At 50.6% G+C, this 24,416-nt stretch overlaps 2 protein-coding genes across 2 annotated transcripts; one reads left to right on the plus strand and one right to left on the minus strand.

The window, feature by feature from the left end:
• Positions 1-299: 299 nt before the first annotated feature.
• On the minus strand, positions 300-8,893 carry LOC113962099 (gallinacin-5-like). The gene is given in 5 exon segments (XM_027672909.1): positions 300-510; positions 667-793; positions 1,385-1,471; positions 7,929-8,015; positions 8,764-8,893. Coding segments are annotated over 4 exon segments (288 nt in total). The 5' UTR covers positions 7,987-8,015; positions 8,764-8,893; the 3' UTR covers positions 300-494.
• A 5,049-nt stretch (positions 8,894-13,942) lies between these two features.
• Positions 13,943-19,731, plus strand: LOC113962098 (XK-related protein 5-like). Its single transcript, XM_027672908.1, has 7 exons — positions 13,943-14,000; positions 14,791-14,974; positions 15,077-15,249; positions 16,103-16,312; positions 16,439-16,608; positions 17,131-17,242; positions 17,900-19,731. Exons 1-7 carry the CDS (start codon positions 13,943-13,945, stop codon positions 18,988-18,990), a joined length of 1,998 nt encoding a protein of 665 aa, XP_027528709.1. The 3' UTR covers positions 18,991-19,731.
• Positions 19,732-24,416: the final 4,685 nt, after the last annotated feature.

Consider the following 24,416-nt stretch of genomic DNA (forward strand, 5'->3'; position numbering starts at 1 on the left):
GGAGGCAGGGGACAACCAGTAGGCCACCCACTGAAATTAGGGGGGTCATAGCAACCAATCGATCCCTGAACCCAAATGCAGGGGTGCCCTTGCTGAGCGGGAAGGCTGGTGCTGGGCTGTCACATGCATCCCCCCTCCATCCATGGGTGGGATGCTGGTGTGGTTGGGCTGGCTTGGAGAGATGGTGGATGGGGAGGGGGGGTGTTTGTGGGTCCATGTCTATCAGGAATTCACCCCATCTGCTCTGCCCTTCCCTGCAGCCAGAGGAAAGAGATGCACACCGATGACACACACAAATCTTGGCAGCGGGAATGCAAACCACCACCTTGTATTGGGGACACTGGGTTAAAGGGATTCCCATGGGATCATGGTCTGGCTGTCCAGGGCTGTCGCTGCTCCCGGCGGTGCTCAGTTCCTCCACGCAGCATCATCCTGACCGTGCAGAGAGGGCAAGGGCTGGTCTCAGAGACTGGCACCTGGGATCCAGGAGCCTCTCAGGGATACCATCGCCTGCAGGAGGAAAGGTCTGGCAGTGCCTGTCCCAGCCAAGGCAGCCGTGAGGGCTCAGGGATGTCCCCATGCCCTTGGGCTGCATATTCCCCCCACTCTTTCTCTAACAGCCTCGCCTCTAACCCCCCAGAGCCCTCTGAGCTACCCTGAACTTACATCCGACAGCAGAATTCCTGCTCAGAGCAAAGGCCAACACGGCCGATCCCGGGAGGGCAGGACCGGTGGGAGCAGAAGCCCCCGCGACGCTCGCATTCCTGGTGGGATCCTCGAGCCAGGGACAGACCTGCAGAGAACCAGGAGAGGAGACCTTTAGGACAACCCTGCTGAGGTGCTGAGCACAACCCCTACTCCCTGTGTGGCCAACATTGGCCCAGACCTGCCTGTCCTTCACCACGAACAGGTACCTGCAGCAGAAATCAAGGTGATGTTTATGACACTTGGATGGGACGGTCACTACCACCCCTCAGCAGGCTCTGGGAGAGGCTCTCCAACATGCCTGCTGCCTCCCTTCTGGAAGAAGGGAAGAATCCAAAGGTGAAGGCAAGGTCTGCCTTCCTCCCACCTCCTCCTCTTCAGCAGGGCTGCTGTGCCCAGTGCTGCTGACTCAGAGAGGCAAGGGACAGGAGGTATCGAAATGGTGGCAAAACCTCATCCCTGGAGCACAAGAGCTTTAGTACAAGGTTTCAGCTCCAGTCCCAACTGCAGAACCTGCAGTAGGAGCCTTTCCTTAAAGGTATGGGATGAGAGGGACCCCAGGGAGGATGGCACAGCCACCAGCAGAACTCACACGTGACTCATCAGCTCAGCTGGCAAATCCTCCCTACAAAATACCGACAGAGGACAAACCCTCCACTGCCTCCTCCACATTTCTTACCTGTCACTCCCAGGAGCATCAGGAGGAGCAGAGCACAGAGGGCAGGCAGGATCCTCATGGCTGGGAGTCGCCAGCAGTGTCACAGCTCTGGGGAGAAGAGAAAGGAGGCAGAGATGAACGGGAGGATCCCTGCCTGCGGGTTGTGTAGCACCTGCTCAGGGACAGAACTGAGGAGAAGGGATGTCACCAGTCACTGGCAGGAGGATGAGCTCAACAGCCCAGGGGTAGGAGCTCCCGCAGCCTCTCAGCTCCCGGCGGCAGCAGTTTGGTCCAAGCCAGCTGGTCTCTCCACGTAGCACAGTGTCCCTTGGGATGGCTGACACCTCAAAACGTCCAGCCAAAAAGTTCCTTTTCCTGTTTCTTCCCCTGCCAGAGAATAAGAAGCATAGTTTTCCTCCTCTGACACCTCTAAGAAGGATTCCCAGGCCTGCAGCCAGGGATCTTGTGTCATCCCGCCTTGCGTAAGGGCCGCTCGGTGCTGTGGTTTGCTGGACACCTCTTGGGACATACACAGCATCCCTGTTCGTTAGACCTTGGCCAGCAATCAGCTTTCACAACACAAAGGAGCTCTGTCCTCCTCCCCCCACGTGAAGCGTGCTCTCTATGCTTCACTGCAAAATAACTGGGAAGATGCCACATGAGATGACATCTCCGTCCAACTGGCAGCCCCGTGAAGGACAAGCTTTAATTGTGTCTTTGTTTTGTGGAGTTTGCTGTATGTAACCCTTTACTGGTTCTCAGTGTGTTGGTGGTGCATCTTCATATATGTTTTCGGCCTTCTTGCAGATTCATTGAGCATATGTGTGTGTATGTATGTTAAAAACCTACTCGTGCATAGTAATGGGTGGTCCCTGAGTGGTTGTATGAATCATAGAATCACAGGATAGCTTGGCTTGGAAGGGACCTTAAAGGTCATCTCATTCCAACTGCCTGCCATGGGCTGGGATACCTCCCACTAGACCAGGTTGTTCCAAGCCTTGTCTGACCTGGACATGGACACTTCCAGGGATGGGGCAGCCACAGCTTCTCTGGGCAACCTGTGCCAGTGTCTCACCACTCTTACATGTTCAAAGAGGTCTGCTGGGGCACTGGGGTGAGCAGATCTCCTGTTCTTCACACTTCTTTTCCATGAAACAATGTCCTCTCCCAGACATGCACAGAGGGAGAGGGGCTGTGCTAAAAGACTGACAGCAGCGCCATTGCCAGGAGCTGGACTCGGTGATCTTTGTGAATCCCTCCCAACTCAGGGTATTCTATGATTCTGTGATTAATTGGGATGTAGTAGAAACCTAGAGGCACAAACTGTGATTTTGTGTGACCAGCCATTCCACCAAGGGCTTGATATGTGTCTCAAATGAGTTTTAGCCACTGCACATCTGGCTGTGGCATGGACAGTCCCACTCCACCAGTTCAGTTATAATCTGCCTGGCATTATCTAATCCATCTTCAATACCATCTCTACCTCCTGGGAAGAGCTGTGAGATAAATTTGGAGCAGGTTGCCCAGAGAAGTTTTGGATTCCCCATCCCTGGAAGTGTTCAAGGCCAGGTCGGTCAAGGCTTGGAGCAACCTGGTCTAGTGGAAGGTGTCCCTGCCCATGGCAGGGACTTGAATCTAGATGATTTTGAAGTCCCTTCCAACCTAAACCATTTTATTATTCTATGATTCTATGAATTTGAACAGGTACAGAGTGCTAGGGCAGTAGAATTGGGATAAGAAGCAGAGAGGAGATGTGCAGCATGGATCCTAGGGGGTGAGGTTTCAGCATGTGTTTCACTCAAGGCTGGCTCTTGAGGCCATTCCCAAGTCATGAAGGCAAGGGCTGCTATTTGTGGTGGTGAACTGAAAGCATGATGATAAAGGATGTATTCTGCATGATGGTGGTTCCAGACACTGTCTCCAGAGCTGAATCTAAAATAACAAGGGCTGAAACCTCTCTGCAAAGTCCTCAGTCCTTGAGCAAAGCATCTTGAGCCATTCCAGTTTGTGAAAGAAACACTCACCTTCCGTGGATTGTGCAAAACTTCTTAGGACATAAACTGTAAATTGCTGGTTTGGTTCCCCTTGGCAATTTCCTCAGGTTTCCATCCAGGGGAATCCCTGGGAGGTGGCCGTTGGCCCAGTTTCCTGCCCTTCACAAGGCTGTGGTTTCAATGGTGGCAGAGTCATTTGCAGAAACATCTGCTTTGAACAGGCCCAGAGACTGTGGGAGCTGGGCCTGTTCAGTTTAGAGCAGCAAAGGCTGAGAGGGGATCTGATCAATACATATAAATATCTCAAAGGCAGGTACCAAGAGGATGATCCCAAACTCTTTTCAGTGGTGGCAAGGGACAAGATGAGCAGCAGTGGCCGTAAACTAAACACAAGAAGTTCTACCTCAACATGAGGAAGAACTTCTTTCCCTTGAGGGTGGCAGAGCACTGGAACAGGCTGTCCAGGGAGGGTGTGGAGTCTTCCTCTCTGGAGACATTCTAAACCCACATGAACGTGTTCCTGTGTCACCTGCTCCACGTGATCCTGCCTTGACAGGAGGATTGGACTGGATGATCTCCAGAGGTCTCTTCCAACCCTAAAAATTCTGTGATTCTGTGAAGGGAGAACAGATGATCTGCAACAAATGGGGAGCTCAGGGCTTCAAGTCAGTCCTTTGCATGTAGGTATTTGGGTTTGTTGTGTACCTTAAAAGCCAACCATTACTGCTCTTACCTTCATAGAATCACAGGATAGTTTGGGTTGGAAGGACCTTTAAAGATCATCTAGTTCAACCCCCTGCCGTGGGCAGGGACACCTTCTACTAGACCAGGTTGCTCAGAGCCCTGTCCAACCTGGCCTTGAACACTTCCAGGGATGGGGCAGCCACAGATTCTCTGGGCAACAAGGATCAAAGGATCACAGAATCACAGAATCAATTAAGTTGGAAAAGACCTCTGAGATCATCAAGTCCAACCTACACAAGTCCTTGTCTGCACAAGGATGTTCTCGGTGGTGCAGGAGCAGCTGGAGAGACAGGAGCTCACCAAGAAACCTGAACCTTCTGAGTTTTCTGTTATGGTCCAGAGCAGGACAGGATGAACCTCTTAGAAGAAAAGTGATCAAAGTCACAGAGGTGTTGGCCTCTTGTACACGTTGTCTAATTGTCTCAAGCAATGTCATAAGTCTAGCTCAGATCTCCTGATTTGCAACCGCAGTCGATATAAATTTTGCAGAGTTACTCCGAATTTATATCAGACAGAATAACCAAAGGTAAAATCAGGCTTCGAATTACAAATTGGGGTCACCTGCCTCCCTTTGTCCTGCTCTGTGTGTCCTTAGTTCCTATAATGAAAGAAGATACTGTTCTCAGGTCTGAAAGCTTTGGACCAGGAGGTGGGAACTGAAAGTTTTCACAGCAGAGGTTCTATGAAGCATCCACACAGGAGAAGACTTTTGTGCTCCCTATGGAAATGATGACAGATCCCAGTTTTAGTTACGGCAGAGGATCCCTAGCAGGGATGTGTGGAGAACATGCCAATATTCATTCAATCAGTAACCCAAGATGGGGAAATATTTTGGTAAACTAGGCTTTCCTAGTAAGTTTAGCCTGATTTCAGAATTCTCACTTAAAATTCTGAATGCAGATAAGACTTCTGGAAAAATGAATGACAACAAACAACCATACAAACTTCCTAAATCTTGCTTTTATTGAGAGAAGAATGACAAATCCTTGATGACTGGTACAACAATTCCCCGAATCCAACAATGCCAAAAGCAATCATCCCTGGAGATTCTCTGCAATTAGCCACACTACAACCTGCACAAAGGAAAGGGTGTTTCGGAATCATGTTGATGAGGAAAGTCTTACTCAGGGTTCAACTGAAAATTTGGGGAGCCATCTTTGCCCCATTTAAATCCTAAACTTACCATCTGCAGCAACTATACCCGAAACGACACAACCCCAGGTAAGCGTTGCCACGAGGGCATTTCCCACTGTGGCAGAAAGTCCCACGGTATCCACATTCCATGTAAGGTTTTACGGGTCTTGCAAGGCTTCTACCTTAAAAAACAAACAAACAAACAAAACCAGGAGACAGTTGTTTCTGTCAGGGTTCTGCATTTTGCTAAATTCCTGTGAGCTGAGACCGTGTCACACCTGTGCCCAAACACAGTCTTAACGTAGCCCTCAGAGGAGGAGGTCAGTGGGCAGAACAACCAAGCATATCCTCTAATTCCTTCTTCAGATGTAAGAACTGTGTCTCCAAGCCCAGGACTCCTTTAGGAACTCACATTTTAGGGATAGACACCAGGGACCTGGTATAAAACAGTAAGTGGGCACTTAGCAGCTCTGAAAGTCTTTTAGGTCACACTTAAGGAGGGAGGCACCAGCTTGACTGGGAGGCTCACACTTGTACAAAAAAGAGGGAGAGAGATTTTTTACATGGACAAACAGTGACAGGACAAGGTGGAAAATTTTTAAACTAAAAAAGGAGAGATTTATATTAGGTTTTAGGAAGGAATTCTTGGCTGTGAGGGTGGTGAGGCCCTGGCACAGGTTCCCCAGAGAAGTTGTGGCTGCCCCGGAAAATGTCCAAGGCCGGGTTGGACAGGGCTTGGAGCAACCTGGGATAGTGGAAGGTGTCCCTACCCATGGCAGGGGATTGGGACTGGATGATCTTTAAGAACCCTTCCAACCCAAACCATTCCATGATTCTATGGTTCTATAGATTTGGCCTATTTTCCTCCCTATAAATTTCAGCTATGTCTCAAAACAGGTCCTGGTTGTCCATATGTGGATAAAATCATCAATCCATGTAGAACAATTCCATGCTACCAAACACAGCAAACCAGGCATTGTCCTCTGGGTCTGAGGCCTGGCAGCCTGGCATTGCTCTTACCTACATGGCTAAACTGTCTTCTCCATTAAAATAGCATCCCCACATTCAAACTACCTTTTGGGAATGGCCAGCAGCCAGAACAATTTTTTTTCTATGGCAATGCTAGTTGTCAGAGATCAAAATGACCCCAGGGAGCAGATTGCTAATTAGGCAGCCTGATGCCTGGCCCTGTTTGGTTGATTAATAGAGAGGTAGCCTGGCAGCTGATATGTTCTGGATGCACCTGAATGACTGCACATGAACCAATTAATTCCAGTTTCACAGCTCATCCGTGGAACTACACTAAGTCCAGCATATTCAGAGAGAGGAGAGCTTGTTCCAGCACACAGATAGTGGATATTACACACTCACAGTGGATCCAGCACATCCCTGGTGTGTTAGATTCCCAGCATATGAGTGAACTGGTGCATGCACACCCAGCAAGACCCAGAAAATCCCAGGCAGAAATAAAAGAGAAGGGTGAATAAAACACTTCTGGTGCCAAACTATCTTTCTGTGGGACATTGCAGAGATGATTGTGAGCAGTCTGAGCTCTCAGAAGTATTTTTTTTCCAGAGAAATTTCTTGCCTTTTATATTCAGAAGAAAGGTCCTACTGTAAACAGGCCAAGCATCCACTGTGTGTATTTGTGTGTTAAACAAGGACATAAAACAGACCAAAGGAATGCTTTGCCCCGTGTCCTGCCTGTGAGAACTGCCATAAGCAGAGGCCCAGGTAAGAATAAGATCAGACAAGCATATGGAATTATAGAGCCATGGAATCATTTAGGTTGGAAAAGTTCTCTGGGATCATCTAGTCCAACCATTCCTCCAGCACTGCCAAGCTCACCACTAACCCATGTCCCCAAGTGCCACATCTACATATCTTTCAAATCCCTTCAGGGATATGTGTGACACTGGTCTTCTGGTCTTCTGCAGTCCATCACAGTCTTTTCCCATCCTTACTCCCCCAAAGGACACTTTCAGCCCTGTTCCCACAGAGATCAACCCCAAAACTTCACCGGGCACTTGTTTGTGCACAGAGTGCCCTGCAACTGCATTGGTGCCATTTTCAGAGATGGTGTTAAAACACAAACCCTTTTCCTGGGTATTAGGGTGGGTTTGGGGTTCCAGACTCCTTTGCATTCCCCCAAGAGGGACAGCCTTACACCACCACTTGTGATTGCACAGGCTTCTCCACTGAGGAGATGCTACCAGTAGAATTTCAGTCCTAACTCATCATCTTCTGCCTCCTCACTCCAAGAACAAACTCCTGAAACAAATAATATTTAGAGAGTATGGGACCAGATTCCTTTTATTTGCTGTGTGGCTTAAAAATATTTGATCATGATTTGATTTGGTTGTTGTAGGGTGACTCAGAAACAAGTTGATTTAAGTGTAAGTCTGCAGCCTCTAACAGGGAAAATGCTGGTGCTGAATGGTAATTTTGGGGTTTCCCCTCATGCTTTCACCTCAGACCGGACTTCCAGAGGAGTAGCAAAGGCACTGAAGTGACGGTTGGAGTGTTTGCCCGCTAATTTCATGTATCATCTGTTGTCTGCCCACAAGTTCTGATGGCATGTGTGAAGATTCTTTGCAGGAGGCAGCTTGGCCACATCCCAAAGGGGACGGGACACCTTTGTAAGACACCAGCACCTCCTTCTCTATAGTCCCCCATCCTCATTTACACCTTACCTGCAGCTCCATGAAATGCCACCAAGAGGAGACCAAAGAGAAAGGGAAGGATTTTCATGGCAGAGGGTGGGCTGGGAACTCGGGTCCCTACAGAGAAAGGAGGCCAAGACATCAGTGAGAAGGTGGTCCCTCCACAGTTATCATGGGGTTAGAAGTGACACACAGAAATGTTCTTCAAGACCTAGGAGTTATCTAGAAGAGCTGTTACACATTTTTGTTATGGTAATGTCTGTTGTCCTAAGGTTTCCCTGGAGCATACACAGGATCATGGCATAGGAAGAAACTACCATGCAGAAAATACTATTTTAAACTCCCTTTTGATTAATGCATTAAGCACCCAGACATTTATTCTTGATTTCTTGATACTTTGCAATGGATTGCAATAAATTTGATTTGCTTTATGGAAGTTAAAGCTGTTAATTTAAATAGAAAAATAAGAAATTTTTGCCATATTTATACAAAACAACCCAATGTGTGTTCTTAAGTTTTTCTAATAAAAAAAAAAAGAGCAGAAAAAGTTCCTTTACAATTAAATCAAAATCCAGTTTCTTCTTATTCTTTCTTAGTGGCTATTGCCTTTCCTTCACCTCAAGAATTATATGATTTCCAGGATAAATTTTTGAGTGTTTACATTTCCTGCAGCCAACAAAAACTCTTCTCCCTTATCAATATTAGAAGCCTCCAGAACTGACTCCTGTCAGACTGGAGTCACTGCACAGTTAAGGCTAAAACAGTGAAATGCAGCTAAAAGTGAAAGATATGAAGTTTCCAGCCAGTTTAAGAATGACAAAACTTTCTAAGAGAGGCTGAATAATGAGAAGATTTCGGTTGTTACCAGGCAGGAGGAGGCTCTAGGTTGGAACAATCCTTGGATCAGTGTCAGCCACCCCAATGCAGGAAGATGAAGGAGCAGAGCGTGGCCTTGTGCTGTTTCTGGAGGGTGGTGGAGGATGGTTGATCTCCACCGTCTTTTGTTGGCCAATCACACAGTCCCTGTGACTTTGGGGTGACACAGTGAATCCTCTTTCTTGCCATCCTCCTATGAGAAACCAAGATTTGGCTTTCAAAGTGTTGCAGCATCCACTGGGGAAATGGGTTGAGCGGCTTAAACTGCCTTGAACCACCTCCCTTTGAGCAGCCCATGGGCCACAGCAGCTCAGTCAAGGTCTCTGGGCCATATGTTGTCTTCTGGCCAGCTGAGGCTTGGTGGCATCTGCTCTCCAGCATGATAAAATAAATAAATAATAAACATACAATATATATTTATATAATATATATTTATATAATAGATGTAATATATAAATATATAATCAACAGATATATTTTACATAATATGTTATTAAGATATATGCATATATTATACATATATATCATAAACTTGATATATTTTATTTTTATTTATATATATATAAACATAATGAATAAAATAAAACCAGCCATCCAGGCTGTCCTGCTGCTGGGTGATTATTCTGCACATCTCAATTGGAAGCTGGTGCTGTGTGATGGGAACCCTCAGGGAAATGGTACGTGGTGGGAATTACCCAGCTGATGTCCACAGAGCAGGAATCTTTCAAAGGATACCTCTCATCCACTATTTTGGTTCTTGTGGCATGGAAGGAAACTATATACCTGAAGCTAATATATATATATATATATATATATATATATATATATATATATATATCTATAATATATACACACAATGTCAACCAGTATTTGAGGGATATGCAATGATTTCTAGCTCTAGGTATTAATTTTGCCTTCTGCAGTGATGTGCTTCAGGTTTTGATGAGGATAGTCATGTGCATCTGAGTGTTACTAATGAACTAGCCAGTTATTTAATTTACCACATAAATCCTGGCAGGAATTTCTCCTTAAATGCCTGCAGTTGTCTTATGGGGAAGTGCTGTCTCCATCTGTTGTCAGAGGTTTCATATTAATTCCTTAAAAACATGAACATTCTATCACCCTAAAAGGAAAATAATTATCAGCTGGAATTAGGTTAAAAAAAACACCTAAACCTATGTTAAATGGGAGGTTCATTCTTCTTTGGAAATTCAGGAGGAGTGTTAATGAGGTGTTATTAATACTGCATCATTTCTACTGTTGAAAGAGAAAATTTGGGCAGTTCTATTTTGATTAAGAACATGGAAAAGATCTGCACTAGAGATTGGTAGGGAAAAAAGTGAGAGTAAAAGAGTAATCTAATAGTTAGGAGTAAAAAAAAGTGATTCTTTTTTTTTAAACTTTTGCACCAAACCATTTTTAGTACTAATTGCCTGCGCTGTATTTAAGATATGTTAAGCCACATCTATTTATGGAAATTATTACAGCCCACGCTCAGCAATTTCAGTTTTATTATAGCCTTCACTCTCTTGCCATGGGCAGAGCAGTGCACTGAGCACAGCACCCCTAAGTGTCCTTCTCCTTTCTCAAGGACTCCCCCGATGGTTTCCTGCTTTCCAGGGATTTACAGACATTTCTATAAATTCAGGTGTCTGTTGCAATGGGATCTTCACTTTCCTTTTATACCTTTTTCCTTCTGGAATCTGACCCGTTTCATGGGAGTTGCTGCTCTCCTCTGCCAGCTGCATGAGCCCTGCTGAGCTCATCCCTGCCAGAACCTCCCTTGACTCACCCTTCGTGCCCTGCAGGGATTTTTCTTAGATCTCTTTGTTTTCTTTCCCAGTCAAAGCAAATACTTCATGGACGTTTCTAGCACAGCCTTTTTTAACAGCTTTCAGGCTGCCTGCAGGCTTCTTGTTTCTCTGGACTGCTCCTTTTGGTGCTTTTCTTTCCTCATTTTAGGGGAGTTTTTTTTGAGTTTCAGTACTCACATGTTGAATGCATTTAGTCCCACAAGGTGGTTAAACCTAATTGTACTGTCACTTTTACAGAGCAGCTCTCACAAACAGCTTTGGAATTAGGTCCTTTGCACCTAATCCAGGAAGGCAAATGTTCTTGTGGGTGCCTGGACTAGTTGTTCTAAGAATCACCATCTTGCAGCCATAAAAACGTGATCTCTGCATCTTCTGATATCACCCACAATCACCTCTCAGAACTTCTCTGCTCTGTCACCTCAAGCAAGGGAGTGACCTGCAGAAGATGTGACCTGATCTCTGAGTTCACCAGGGAGGGACTACTCGCTGAAAACCTTCTCTAAGGTGTTGTGAAGTGTTTGCAGACAGGGTGTGTGGCAAAACACCTGGGCAGAAACTTGGCACAGCATGTGAGGGGCAGCTGGGTCTCTGTGATATCACCTGTAGGCAGCTCACCTGGAGCACTGAGTCCAGCTCTGGGGCTCACAATGTCAGAAGGATGTGGAGCTGCTGGAGCAAGTCCAGTGAAGGCCATGGAGATGCTCCATCTACTGTGGAGACAGGCTGAGAGAGCTGGGGGTGTTCACCTGGAGAAGAGAAGGCTCCAGGGAGACCTGAGAGCCCCTTCCACTGCCTGAAGGGGCTCCAGGAGGGTTGGAGAGGGACTTGGGACACGGGATGGAGTGACAGGACAAGGCGGAATGGTGTTAAGCTGCAAGAGGGAAGGTTTAGATTAGATAATAGGAAAAATTCTTCCCTGTGAGGGTGGTGAGGCCCTGGCACAGGTTGCCCAGAGAAGCCTCATTTCACAGGTACAAAGGACTTTCAAACCAGTAGATGGAAGGAGTGATTAAGGTTTCAACAGCTTGGGCTAGGAGAGCTTGATTATTATTATTAATAATGATTTTTTTCCTTTGGCTTGGTGCTGTGCAGTAATGTCACTATGCCTGGAGAAGGTGCTACACCAAAATCAATGGAGATGGCTGATGAGCCACCTTCCACTATCCCAGCTTGCTCCAAGCCCCATCCAAACTGGCCTTGAACACTTCCAGGGATGGGGCAGCCACAGCTTCTCTGGGCAACCTGTGCCAGGGCCTCACCACCCTCATAGACAAGAATTTCTCCTGTTATCTAATCTAAACCTTCCCTCTTGCAACTTAAGACCATTCTACCTTGTCCTGTCACTCCAGGTCCTTGTCCAAAGTCCCTCTCCAGTTCTTCTGGAGGCCCTTTAGGTACTGGAAGGGGCTCTAATGTCTCAGCAGAGCTACTCTTCTCCAGGATGTACCTTTGTTGGAGGCCTGAGAGTTTTTTTTTTTATGAGAAGAGGTTCCTGAACACCAAAGTCCAGCAGAGAAAAGCACAGCCAAACCAGTGGCTGGAAGGCAGCCAGAACAACTGGGAGCTGGCAGTGAAACTGGGGAGGGTGGATAGCTCTGGGAATATCTTCTGGAAGGCCTTCTGGCTTTCTCCTTTTCTGCTTGGCATTGTTTTGGGGCGATAACAGCACGACCCGTGTGGCATGGAAATTTATTCCTGGCTTGGAATACAGCCTTTGAGCAGGAGGAGAGGCTGAGAAAGGACAGCTGAGACACCCTGGGGTGGGTTCTTCCCAGGAATGATGATGATGGAGGGCAGGGGGATGAGATGATGAGGTTCTCACATGTCTTCTGTGAGTAACAAAAAGGATCACGCCACGTTGTGCCTGCATGGACCCTTGTAGCTTCTTCACTGCTGGATCTGCAAGCAAAGATGGTTCTTCAACATCCCACCCTCAGCTCTGGAAAAGGCTTTGGTGCCCATTAGAGGCTGAGTTGTGCTTTGCATGCAAAAAAAAATGGGTTTTCTAGGAATGGGCCATTTGGCAGCTGCGTATTTGCTATTGTGGAGGACAAGGCTCAGAGACAACCAAGGCTGAGCTTCACTTGGCTCCAGAGCCCTAATTACACCCTTGGCTTTATTAAAATGCTTCTCTGGAGCTAGGCCCAACAGCTCAACATTATTAATTAATGAAACATGAATGTGGACATGGCAGTGGGACAGGATTGTCCCTTCCACCAGTGACAACATTAACCCACTGATCCCCAACCTCACCACTGGAGTTGAAGATGCAAAGATGCCAAGTTATGGTAAAAAGCAGTGCTGGACACAGACAGAAACCCTGGGGATGCTCCCATGAGAAGGGATAACCAGGCAAGGGCATCTCTGAGCAGTTTGGTGGCTCCTGTTAAGCATCAGACTCTGAGCTTTGTTCTCAGAGTTCCAAAAACAATCGTTAAAAATAAAAAAAATGTGTGAAAGCCCCTGAACACACACACATCCAACAGCCCAGCCAATGTACAAAGCTTTGGGAGCTTCCTGCAGGATTTTGCAAAACCAATTACAAAACCTTAGATGATATTTGTAGCTAATTAAACCCCCCTTCCGTGGCTTTTCCTGTAGGGACCTGCTGCGGATTTACTTCCTGAAAAGCATCAGGGATGGAGGCTGCAGGGCTGGGAATTGTGATAAAAAGCAGATGAGACACATCTCTGCACACGCAAGGGCCCCTGGAGCCACCGACGGTTGGGATCTCGTTTCGCAAAGGTTTTGTCTTTGGGGTAGGAGGGGGGAAAACAACCGGATTAATTTACGGGTCCGTGCACACCATGTCCCGGCTGCCACCTAGTGCTCATCCCTGCGGCACAGGGGCATGGCGGGCATCGCGCAGGGGGACATCGGGGTGGGCTTGTGCCAGTTCACAAGAACCAAGGGGAAATCAGGGTGGGCTTGTGCCCGTGCACAAAAACTTGGGAGACACCGGGGTGGGCTTGTGCCAGTGCACAAAAACATGGGAGACATCGGGGTGGGTGGGGTTGTGCCCGTGCACGAGAGCCTGGGGGACATCAGGCTGGGCTTGTGCCAGTGCGCAACAACCTGGGGGACACCGGGATGGGCTTGTGCCAGTGCGCAGTGGCCCCAGGGGTCGCGGGCTGGTGAAGCCCCCGAGGTGTGACGCAAGCACCGTGACGTCACACCTCCCGGCGGGAAAGGGCACTGGGGGGGCCGGGTAAGGGCGGGCGGGGAGGCACCGGCCTCGGCGGCTCCTTCTTCTTTCTCCTCCGCCTTCTCCTCCTCCTTTTCCTCCTCCTCCTCCTTCTCCTCCTCCTCCTCCTCCTCCCCCTCCCTTTCCTCCCTCTCCTCCTCCTCCGCAGGATGCGCGGGGCCATCCCCGGGCTCAGCCTGGCGCTGCTGGCGGCGGAGCGCGGGGCGAGTGAGTGAGCGCGCAGGATGCGCGCAGGATGCGCGGGGTTGTGGGGAGGCTGCGCCACCCCGAAGAGGGAGGGAAGGCGGGCGGGAAGGTGGCAGCGGCCCCTCTACCGCCATCTCCGGGGTCTCGGGTCACCCCTGGAGACCGGGGAGTGGGGAATCATCCCTGCGCTCCCGCGGAGGGGGGAGATGCGCGCTTCCGTCCCCGGGCTGGGGCGTTCAGCAGACATAGCCGGTCTCTGGGGGGGTTAATATGAAAAATTGGGGGTTTTCTTCACTTTTTAAAATGTTATTTATTTATTTATGTACTTTGGAGCTTGAGGTTTTTATCAGAGCCCTTCTTGGGGCCGGGCCCCTCGGTGGTGGTGGCTGTGCCACGGCTGACAAGCCACCGGGAGCCGGCAGCTGGAGATAAGACTGGGACAAGGGCTGCGAACCCCCTCGGTGACTGGGAGACGGAATTGTGGCGGGAATGGCTTTAAACTGAAAGAGAGTAGATTTAGATTAGATATTAGGAAGAAATTCTTCCTTGTGTGAGTGGTGAGATCCGGGTTGCCCAGAGAAGCTTTGGCTGCCCCATCCCTGGAAGTGTTCAAGGCCAGGTTGGATGAGGCTTGGAGCAACTGGGGATAGTGGAAGGTGTCCCACCTCTTGGCAGAGATTGGAACTGAATAGTATTTAAGGTCTTTCTAACATAAACTTTTCAAGAATTCTATGATTGTGGGTGGCACCTCTCAGTTGCTGGGTTGTGTGGCTGTGGCATCCCTCAGTGGTGCTTCTCTGCCCTTCTCTAGGGCTCTGTGCCATCATCCATTACCTTGTCCATGGGCAGCTGGGCTGGTTTGGGCTGACCACGGCCTGTGTGGTGCCCGGCTATGCCGCTCAGCTCCTCAGCATCCTCTGGTTCCGGGCGGATGGACACCCACCCAGCTGCTGGCTCCTGGTGCTCCACCTCCTCCAGCTGGGCCTCTGGAAGCGGTGAGAGATGTTCCCTGTGACCCATCCAACCCCCCCAAACCCAGGTGCAGTCCCAAACTTGCCAAAACTAGGGTGGACATCCCAGCACGGTGACTCCTGCAGGTACTGGGATGTTTTGCGGATGGCAGGCGGCAGTGCCCGTGCTGGGGAGGTGCTGACACAGCTCGGGGACGTGTGTGTGCTGCAGCTCCTGGAAGCCCTGTTGCAGACCCTTCCTCACCTCCTGCTCCAGGCCTACGTTGTTGTGGCTGTTGACCCAGTGGGCTTCATCCCTGGTAAGCTGGGAGTTCCCAGGAGGATGCTTTGAATTGTATAGGAATGATGTGTTTGGGTGAGGGATGCATGTGCCCACCTGGCAGGGCAGGGCACAGGGTGGGCTCTGGGTGAAGGAGAAAGCTGCAAAGGGGCTGGGAAGCCTCAACACAAAGCACCAGGGACAAATGTGGCTGCAAGATCTGCTGTGGCTGAACGCAGAGGAGTTCTGAGCCACCCATGGCTTCTCCTGGCCAGTACAGTCTGTACGAGCAATATCCACGCGCAGTGTCTTGGCTGGGTGTGAACCCAGCATGTTCCTGTTGGTGGTCCAGCCCTAATCATGCTGCAGTGCTGAGCATTTAGGGGTTTGGGGCTACTTTGCAGGAAAGGTGAACTTTAAGGTGTGCAAAGGGAGAATTCGGGGTGTGCAAGGTCATCTCTGGTCCGATGGCAGTGACCAGGATGGAGCTGCCCTGGGGCTGCAGAGATCTACCCATGGGAGAGAGTGGTCAGAGGATTTCCACAGGCAGATACTGAGCACACAAAGAAGACCAGATTTAGCATAAACTAATTGAAATACTCCAGTTCCATCCCTGGAAACATTCAAGGCCAGGTTGGATGGGGCTCTGAGCAACCTGATCTAGTGGAAGCTGTCCCTGCTCATTGCAGGGGGGTTGGACTAGATGGCCTTTAAGGTCCCTTCCAACCCAAACCGTTCTGTGATTCCATGATTCCATGATTCTGTTGGCAGGACCATGGGGTGTCTGGCTTATTTTGGGGTGCCATGCTACCAACAGCTCCTTGACACTGAGATATGGCCCCACAGCGCAGCTGGGCATCCTTCAGAGCACTGACTGCCCTGTCCCTGTGCAGGTGTCAGCGCAGGGCTGTCCCTGCTCTCCCTCTCCTGGGCTTTGGCCTCCTACAGCCACTTCACCTGCCTGCTGAAGCCTGGCCACCTCAGCCTGCCGGCTGGGGCCATGCTCTGCCTGATGCTCTGGAGGACAGGGATGCTGGGGACCAGGGTCCTGGCCCTGGTGCTCTTTGCCAGGCTCTACTCCTTTTGGGTTTTTGCTGTGGCAGGTAAGACCTGAGATCCCTCTTCCCCACATCCCACCCTGAGGTCAGCCCTGCAATGCTCCTGGTGCTGGAGCTGTTTGCAGCCTTCCCCAGGAACGGCTTTGCCTGTACAGTCCCTTCTCCTTGCAGGTGTCCACTGGTTGCTCATGTCCTTCTGGCTGGTGGCCCAGCAGACAGATATTGTGGCCCAGCCGTGCCGCTGGAGGCTGTTTAATGGCCTGTTGGGGGCTGTGTACATCTTCTGCTACATCAATGTCCGACCCGGTCCCTCCAAGACCAGGGTGTCTGTATTTTATGCAGTAAGTACCCAGGGCATTCCTTACTCCACACGGATGCAGCTGCTGGAGAGAAGCTTCAGACTCTCCATTCTCATTTCTCACATCACCACTTGATGAAAATCCAGTGTGGATAAAAAACCACATGGTCTCTAAGGTGGATGCACCTTCTCTGCTGGTTTCGTTTTTTTAGAGGCAGCCATACAATGTCAGGGTTATTTTTCCTGGTAAAAAAAGGTGGACAACTTGCAGAAAGTTAAGGTCAACAACTTTTATGTTTTAACTGGTATGTTAGGTACGAAATAAAACAGGAAAAGTGTTCAAGGCCAGGTTAAATGGGGCTCCGAGCAACTTGGTCTAGTGGAAGGAGTCCCTGCTGTGGCAAGGGGTTGGAACAAGATGAGCTTTAAGGTCCTTTCCAACCCAAACCAGTCTGTGATTCTGTGAATTTATGAAAATTAGAAATTGGATGTTTTCTGTCATCAGAAGCACATCTAAAAGCATCAGAAGGGTAAATGTGACGACTCTCTTCCCTCTGCTCTGCAGATAATGCTGATGGAGAACACGCTCCTGCTGCTGTTGGCCACCCGGTTCCTGCAGGCAGAGCTGAGGAACAGCCTGGGTGTGACTGGAGCTGTCATGTCAGGGTCTGTAATAGGTAAGATCTGGGGGTTTTAAAGCCTGGATTGCACATTTTGAGAGAAGTTTGAGTAAATGAGCATCGTCAGTTATTTTAGTTGCATCAGACAATTTGCTTTGTTTCTTTGAGCTTTCAGTTTAAGCCATTCCCCTTCCCGTCACTCCAGGCCCTTGTCCAAAGCCCCTCTCCAGCTTTCTTGGAGCCCCTTTAGGCACTGGAAGGGGTTCTAAAGGTCTCCCTGGAGCCTTCTCTTCTCCAGGTGAACGCCCCCAGCTCTCCCAGCCTGTCTCCAGAGCAGAGGGGCTCCAGCCCTCGGAGCATCTCCGTGCTGACCAGGCTCATGTTTTCCCTGTGGGTTGGGAGCAAAGGGAAGCTGTAATGCCCACGTGTGCTGGGCTTTGTGCATCCCCCCAGACTGGCTGCATGCAGATCAGTTGTGATCAAGAAAGGGCATGTTTGGGCTGGAAAAGGAGCAATCCCTCTGCCCTTGGATGAGTTTAGGATAGGACTAGGAAGGAACCTGATGTCTGTACCAGTAGAAGGCACCTGATGTCCAGCACCTTTTCTGCAAAGGGCTTGTTGATCTAGAGGTGGCAGTGAGGTCTGGCCTCTTCTCCACATCTCACCCAAATGCTCCTGGGACTCATCCCTTGACACCTTTCTGCTCTTTTCCAGGTGCCACAGCTCTGGTGGTTTATTACAGCCTGCTCCATCCCAAGTCCACAGAGATCTGGCAGGGATTCCTGGAGACATCCTGCAGTGCTGCAGCAGCGGGTGATGATGAGGTCTCTGGGGAGAGCTCCCAAGCTGGGCAGAGCTCAGGAATTTCAGGAGATGAAGAGTCTTTGTCAGGGGAAGGGATCACAGCAGATCCAAAAAATGGGAACAGCTCATCGCTCCTGCAGTCCAGAGAGTGCTTGGAGGACAGCTGGACAAACCATCACCACTGGCTGCTGGTAAAGCTGGCCTTGAAGACAGGAGATCTGTCTGTGATCAATGCAGCCTTCGGAGATGGTGGCATGGGAGAGGTTTATCCTGGAGGATGGATGATGGGGAAACCCACCGGAGTTGAGTCTGGGGCAAACTTTTCTCCCCCTCTGAGGGACATTGTTCCTCAGGAGGCTGAATCTGGTCTGACAGTGGGGAATGGAGGAAGCATCAAACCCAGTGCTGGCGCTGCAGGAATGGCACAGGAGGATGGAGCAGGGCAGGAGCCTGTTTTTCCCCCATCTGTATCCCGTCCCAGCAGCTTCTCCCCGGATTCAGCTGAGGGCTCCTCTGTGTATTTCACTGCCGTTGCAGGAGGCATCACCTTGCCTGGGACAGGGACAGGCACAGGCACAACAATGTGCATGGCCCTGGTGCAAAAAGACAGTGAAGCCCAGCCTTCTCCAGGATGCCTGAGAGAAGGAAGAAGAGCAGTAGGAGGAGGAGGAGGAGAGGATTTATCCCTTGGGATGGCAAGCATCAGCCCAATCCTGGGCACTTGTGCCCACAAGCACCTGCAGAGGAGCTTTTCCCTTGGCAACACAGGCAGCTGTGGGGTGGCAGGTGCCCCCAACGAGGGCTCAGAGGGGACAGAGGGTGCCCTCATGGGGTGGAATCACCTCTGGGACACCCACCCTTGTGGCACACAGGGGACTGTCAGGAGGAGCAAGCTGAGGTCACCATGCTTCACCTCCACCCCCAAGGCTGACCCTAAATGCCCACAGCAAGGACTGGGGGAGCTGGGAGAGGGGACAGACCTGTCTGGGTTGCCAGGGTGACCCTGTAAAGGGCTGCACTGTCACCTTGGGGTGACTGTCTCATCAATAAGGCCTGGCAGGAGGTGGTGGGGTGAAGACTGTCCCCGTGATGCCCCTGACACTGGGCGGATGTGCTCCTCCATCACCAGGACATCACCTTCCCTCATGGTGCATCTTCTACTTGCATTTTTGGAGAACTTCAAAGGTCTTAAAAAGCCCTAAAAGTCCAGGGCTAGTTATTTATTGACCTCATTTATGTCAGAGTCCTGCCAGGCTGCCAGAGTGTGCTGCCTTTGGTATATTTGTGACAATGACTTGAACTGTGTCCTTTACCAAGTGCCTGTACAAGCTGCTGGCCTGTCCCAGTCTGGAGACCTGGCTGCTGTCTCCAGGCTGCAGTCTTGGCCAAAGCAGGTGTTTTCTCAGGACAAATAAGTGCCTAAACCAGAAAAATTATGAGTTTTATGTCCTTCCTTCGGGGCAGAGTAAGCCCTCAAGTAAGGCTCAGCAGTGCTTGGTTTATCTTTCCCCCACCAGGTTCATCTTGAGACCTTTACCAACTCCATTTTTCAGGGTCACAGATCCTCTTCATGCTGTAGACCACAACCTCAGGACTCTGAATTGTAGCCAAGAGCCATGTCCTGCTGCTTGTCCACTGTCCCACTTCCTCAGGTGGCCTTTTCTGCCCAGCTTCCTCCTTGCCCTCTTCCACCCAGCTTCCAGATCATAGAATCACAGAATGCTTTGGGTTGGAAGGGACCTTAAAGCTCTTCTAGGCCCAACCTCCTGCCATGGGCAGGGACATCTTCCACTAGAACAGATTACCAGGCTATAATCCACATCTGCCTGGATGCTGCCTCCTAAATTTAGCCTCAGGCCAAATCTCAGATCTACATAGTCCTGCCACCATCAGATCCCCAGTGCAGACAGGGTTTATTTATATCAGGAACTAAAAGACTCAATACTGTGATCTCAGGAATAGCCAGTGCTTCCCAACAGGCTGGCTGGGCGTGGTTTTGTGCCCAGGACATGGGTTTGTGCCCAGGACATGGGTGGATGTGTTAATTGAGGTGTGGTCAGCTGGATTCACCAGCAAGCTCAGGGGTGCCAGCTGAGGCACATCTGGCCACATCCTCCAGCTGTTGTCCCCCTGTGGGCAGGACTCCAGTGGTGCCACAGGGCAGGAAAGGCAGCAGGAAGGACACAGGCATGCAATGAATTATTAAAAAAAGCTTCCATGATGCATTCACTGCTCAGGGCTGAGCCAGCCAGATGGTTCTCCCGGGCACTGAAAACCAAGTTGGTGCTGGTTATGGAGTGAAGCCACATTCCAATGTAATGAAGGCTCCCTGTCCCCATCCAGATCCCAGCCCTCCATGCTGTGGCTGTGCTCTGCAGGGACAAATCAGTTCCAGTGGCTTTTCCAGAGTCCTCCTCACTGTGTGCATCACGCAGAAGGCAGAAGTGCTGCTGGAGCATTACAAGAATTTTTATCTAGTTTGTTTTTCTACCTTTAATAATATATACTTATGCTCAAAAAACCCAAACCAGCCTTTGCTGTGTCTGTGTCTCATGTTGGGGGTGCACATAAGCAATGTGAAATCAGGGCAAATAATATGGATTATCTGTCCTTAAAGGCTTCCAGCCTGTGTGAGAGCCCTGTTACACCCAGGGCCCAAGTCCTGCATGCTGGGGACAGTCCCAGCACTGAGCCACAGGTCTCCACCTACAGAAATAACCTATATTTAATCACAGAATCACAGAATGGTTTGGGTTGGAAGGGACCTTAAAGACCATCTAGTTCCAATCCCCTGCCACGGCCAGGGACACCTTCCACTATCCCAATTTGCTCCAAGCCCCATCTGGGGCCTTGGACACTTCCAGGGATGGAGCAGCCACAGCTTCTCTGGGCAACCTGGGCCAGGGCCTCACCACCCTCACAGGGAAGAATTTCTTTCTAATATCCAATCTAAACCTACTCATCAGTGAATTCTAAAGCTCTGTTTGAAGTAGGAGGACTCCAGCAGCAAATCACACCTCCAGATACCCCTCCCCACCCTTCCCATCTTTTGAGGGGGGCAGAACTGAAGATACCCAAATGACCTGGTGCACATACAGATTTTTCCCCATGGTGCCAGAGGGGAGAAACGCTGGAGAGGTGTTTCTCTCAAAACCTCGTTCCTTTGCCACCAGAGGGAGATGCTGCTCAACGTCCAGACGCTGCGTGCACATCCAGTGCCTGTTGTAGGAATTGCAGAACCATCCAGGTTGGGAAAGTCCTCTAAGATCGTGGAGTCCAACCGTTCCCCCAGCACACTCAAGGCCACCACTAAAATATGTGCCCAAGTGCCACATCCACATGGCTTTTAAACCCTTCCAAGGATGGGGACTGGAGAGGAGAGGGATGTGCAGCACTGAGGCTGCTGTGGCATCGCAGGTGGGAGCTGGTGGGAATGAAATGGGGAGCTGTGGGATAGTGGAGGTGGCAGATACAGTGAACAGCAAGTGCCTGGAGGAATGAGACCGTGGCTGTGGGAGTCTTCTTCTATCTCCCCAGGCATCAGTGGGCCATGGGGAAAGTTTGGAAACCCCTACCAGGGTCTTGCCAAGAATTCAGGGCTGGGAAGTCATCCAGATATCTGCAAATATCCCACGGTGACTTGAGATCCAAAGGTGTGTGTGCAAGGGGAGATGCCACTGACCACACTGGATGCAGGATGAGAACCTGTTGGTTTGGTAGAACCAGCTCCAGCTGTCAGCACCATGGTGCTGAGTCCTGATTTTGGTGGTGTATCCCTGGAGCTGTGCATATGTGCCTGGGGGGTGACAGGGTCACTCCCCACTCTGGTCTGTCTTCACATCAACCCATGGGGTGCAGAGATCCCCCAAATCCCATGTCACTGCTCTGTGTGGAGCAACACGGCCCTGGGCCAGTCCAAACCCAGGATGAGAAAGTGCAGCTGGCAGAGGGGCAGAGGGGAACCAGCTGATGAAATCTCAAAGTGCCCCAAATGCTTGAGGAGACCCAGCCAGACCCTCTGCTCCTTCTGCAGCATTTCCCATGAAGCTCTTTTTGCATGAGGCATGTTATGCTGAGCTAGACTGGGATCTGCCCAGCCTTTTGGGATGCACACCACCAACTTTTGGGCTTCAGCCACTCACAGAAGGGCTGGAGCGAGGGGATATTTCCATCCCACTGCACTCAGAATATCCAGTGCTTTTCCCTTCTCTGGAATAGAAAATTTCAGCTCATTTGCCTCCTATAACTTTTTTTTTCTTTTTTTTTTTTAAGAAACCCTCTCCAGCACTTTAGAGGTGGAGGGTCATGCCCCAGCCCAGGAGAGCTCAGTGCCACTCGTGAGAGGAGGTCTCAAGGGCAACACAGGAGCAGGGAGCAGGAACCAAGAGTGAATTTTGACAATGAAGGGAGTGACCTGCAGGTTCCCCAGGAGAACTGGCCATGCCACTCACCAGCGGTCTGGAAAAAGGCAGGAACAGAGGCTACGTCCCTCAGAAATTACACAATACCCAGGTGAGTCTGGGCTTGGGACGTGGCTGCTGGCACCATCCCCTTGGCTTGTTTTTAACAGGTCACCCTTGTCCCTCTGTCAAGGTGAAATGAAACAAAGCAGGATGGAAAGGTACAGACAGGGCACGAGGTTGGCAGCAGCCCTGTCCCAGCCCTGCTGGGATCTCACCTTCCAGCAGCACTGTTTTCCACCTCCCTCTTCGCCTGGATTTCTGAGCACAGGTTTTGGGGTGGGAGAAAAAAAACATTCCCTCCAGCTCCAAGATGATGTAACCCCGCCCCTGAACTAGCTCAGGAAAGATTTACCCAGAAAAACCGTCTTTTCACTTCCAACAACATTGAAACACAATACTTGGACATTACAGACAATAGAATTCTTTGCCCTGGGGGTTGTTGTTATTTGGGTTTTTTTCCAAGCTGAAACTTTGGATATTTTTCCCCCCCTTAATTAAATTTGGTTTGCTGCAAACCCCTTTTTGGTGCCTTTAGTGTTCCTGTAAAGGAACAGGGCCCAGGCTGCAGCTTTGTGCCCGTGGCTCCAAGGCTAAACAATACCACAGAGGGGGGGAGTGGAGGGTAAACCCAGCTAATCAGGACTTGCCTAATAGGACTGAGTGCCTAATGAGGAGCCAGGGACTGTGCTTCCCGGGCTGCATTTGGCTGGAGGAAAATGCTTTGTGGTCTCAACACCAGGTTTGAGACGCCTCAGTTCCCTCCAACGCGCTGCAGGAGCGTTTTCTCCCTCCTGTGAATCCATCGTCAGTGGCCACAGGGAGGATCTGTGAGGGATCCATGGGGATCCAGGGGTGTTGGAGGAGGTGAACAAGATCCTGGAAGCAAAAGGATACAGTGACTGTTTTGCTTGAAGGTAGATCCTTAAAATCAAAGCCCTGTTTGTGCCCTGATTTTCCTAAGCAAAGTCACTGAAGGGCCCTGCCTGCTCCCCTAACGTCCTTGGGGCTCCATGAGGAGCTCAGGGGGGATTTTAGAGATTGGCTTCAATAAATAGCAGTGAATATTCCACTGCTCTGCCCTGGAGACCCATCTGGATTGTCTCCATCTGTGCTGCTACACCCCAGCCCCAGCCAGAGTGTGGGTTTGGGAAGGGCGTGGGGTAGGGAAGGCATGCCTCAGGCCTCTCCTTGGTTAATAGGGAGGGAGATTTGGGGTTCAGTGCTGAGGCTGTGGGGTGCAGAGCTGGTGGGTAAATGGGGGGGTGGGTGCTGGGACACAGGTTGGTGGCTGGGTGTGCACAGAGAGGGGGTTGCAGCTGTGGGAGGGTGTCTGGACATAAACAGCAGGTGGGTTCAGGTGTGGGTGCACATCCAGACATGCACAGTAGGTGGGTTCAGGTGTGGGTGGGTGCCCAGATGTGCATGGTAGATGGGTGCAGATGAGGCTGTGTGAGGTAGGAGGTGGGTGCTGAGGCCAGTTCGTGTTTCCGTCCCCTGTTGAGAGCCAGGGCATGCATAGGGCAGCTGGGGGCCGGGGCTGGGGCCTGTGCCGGTGCTGTGCCAGTGCCAGTGCTAGTGTCGAGTCCAGGTCTGGGTCTGGATCCAGGCTCTCGCTCCAGTGCCGGGTCCGGGCCCGAGTCTATGCCCGGGGTTCGGCTCCGGGGCTGTGCCGAGCCGGGGCAGGGGCTGGGTCCGCATTCAGGTCCGTGCCCAGGTGCGGTGCCGGGTCCGTGCCCGTGTCCGGGATTGGGGCTGGGTCCAGGGTGGGGTCCGGGTCCTTGCCCGGGTCCAGTGCCGGGGCTGGGGCTGGGTCTGTGTCTGGCTCCGTGGCTTGGTCCGAGTCCGGGGCTGTGCCGGTGCCGTGCCGGAGGCTGTACCGGGTCCGTACCCGGCTGCGGGTCCGGGGCGGGGTCGGTGCCGGGTCCCGGTCTGTGGCAGATCCGTGCCGGGTCCGGGTCCGTGCC

This window comes from Neopelma chrysocephalum, unplaced genomic scaffold (assembly GCF_003984885.1).
Source record: "Neopelma chrysocephalum unplaced genomic scaffold, ASM398488v2 Primary Assembly neopelma1_104968, whole genome shotgun sequence".
In the NCBI taxonomy this organism is placed as follows: Eukaryota; Metazoa; Chordata; class Aves; order Passeriformes; family Pipridae; genus Neopelma; species Neopelma chrysocephalum.

Excerpts from the sequence above, each read along its gene's own strand:
- LOC113962098 (XM_027672908.1), top strand. The coding sequence starts at position 13,943 with ATGCGCGGGGCCATCCCCGGGCTCAGCCTGGCGCTGCTGGCGGCGGAG. Across the intron at positions 14,001-14,790 it reads GGCGGCGGAGCGCGGGGCGA|GGCTCTGTGCCATCATCCAT; the intron begins GTGAGTGAGCGC and ends GCCCTTCTCTAG. Across the intron at positions 17,243-17,899 it reads CATGTCAGGGTCTGTAATAG|GTGCCACAGCTCTGGTGGTT; the intron begins GTAAGATCTGGG and ends GCTCTTTTCCAG.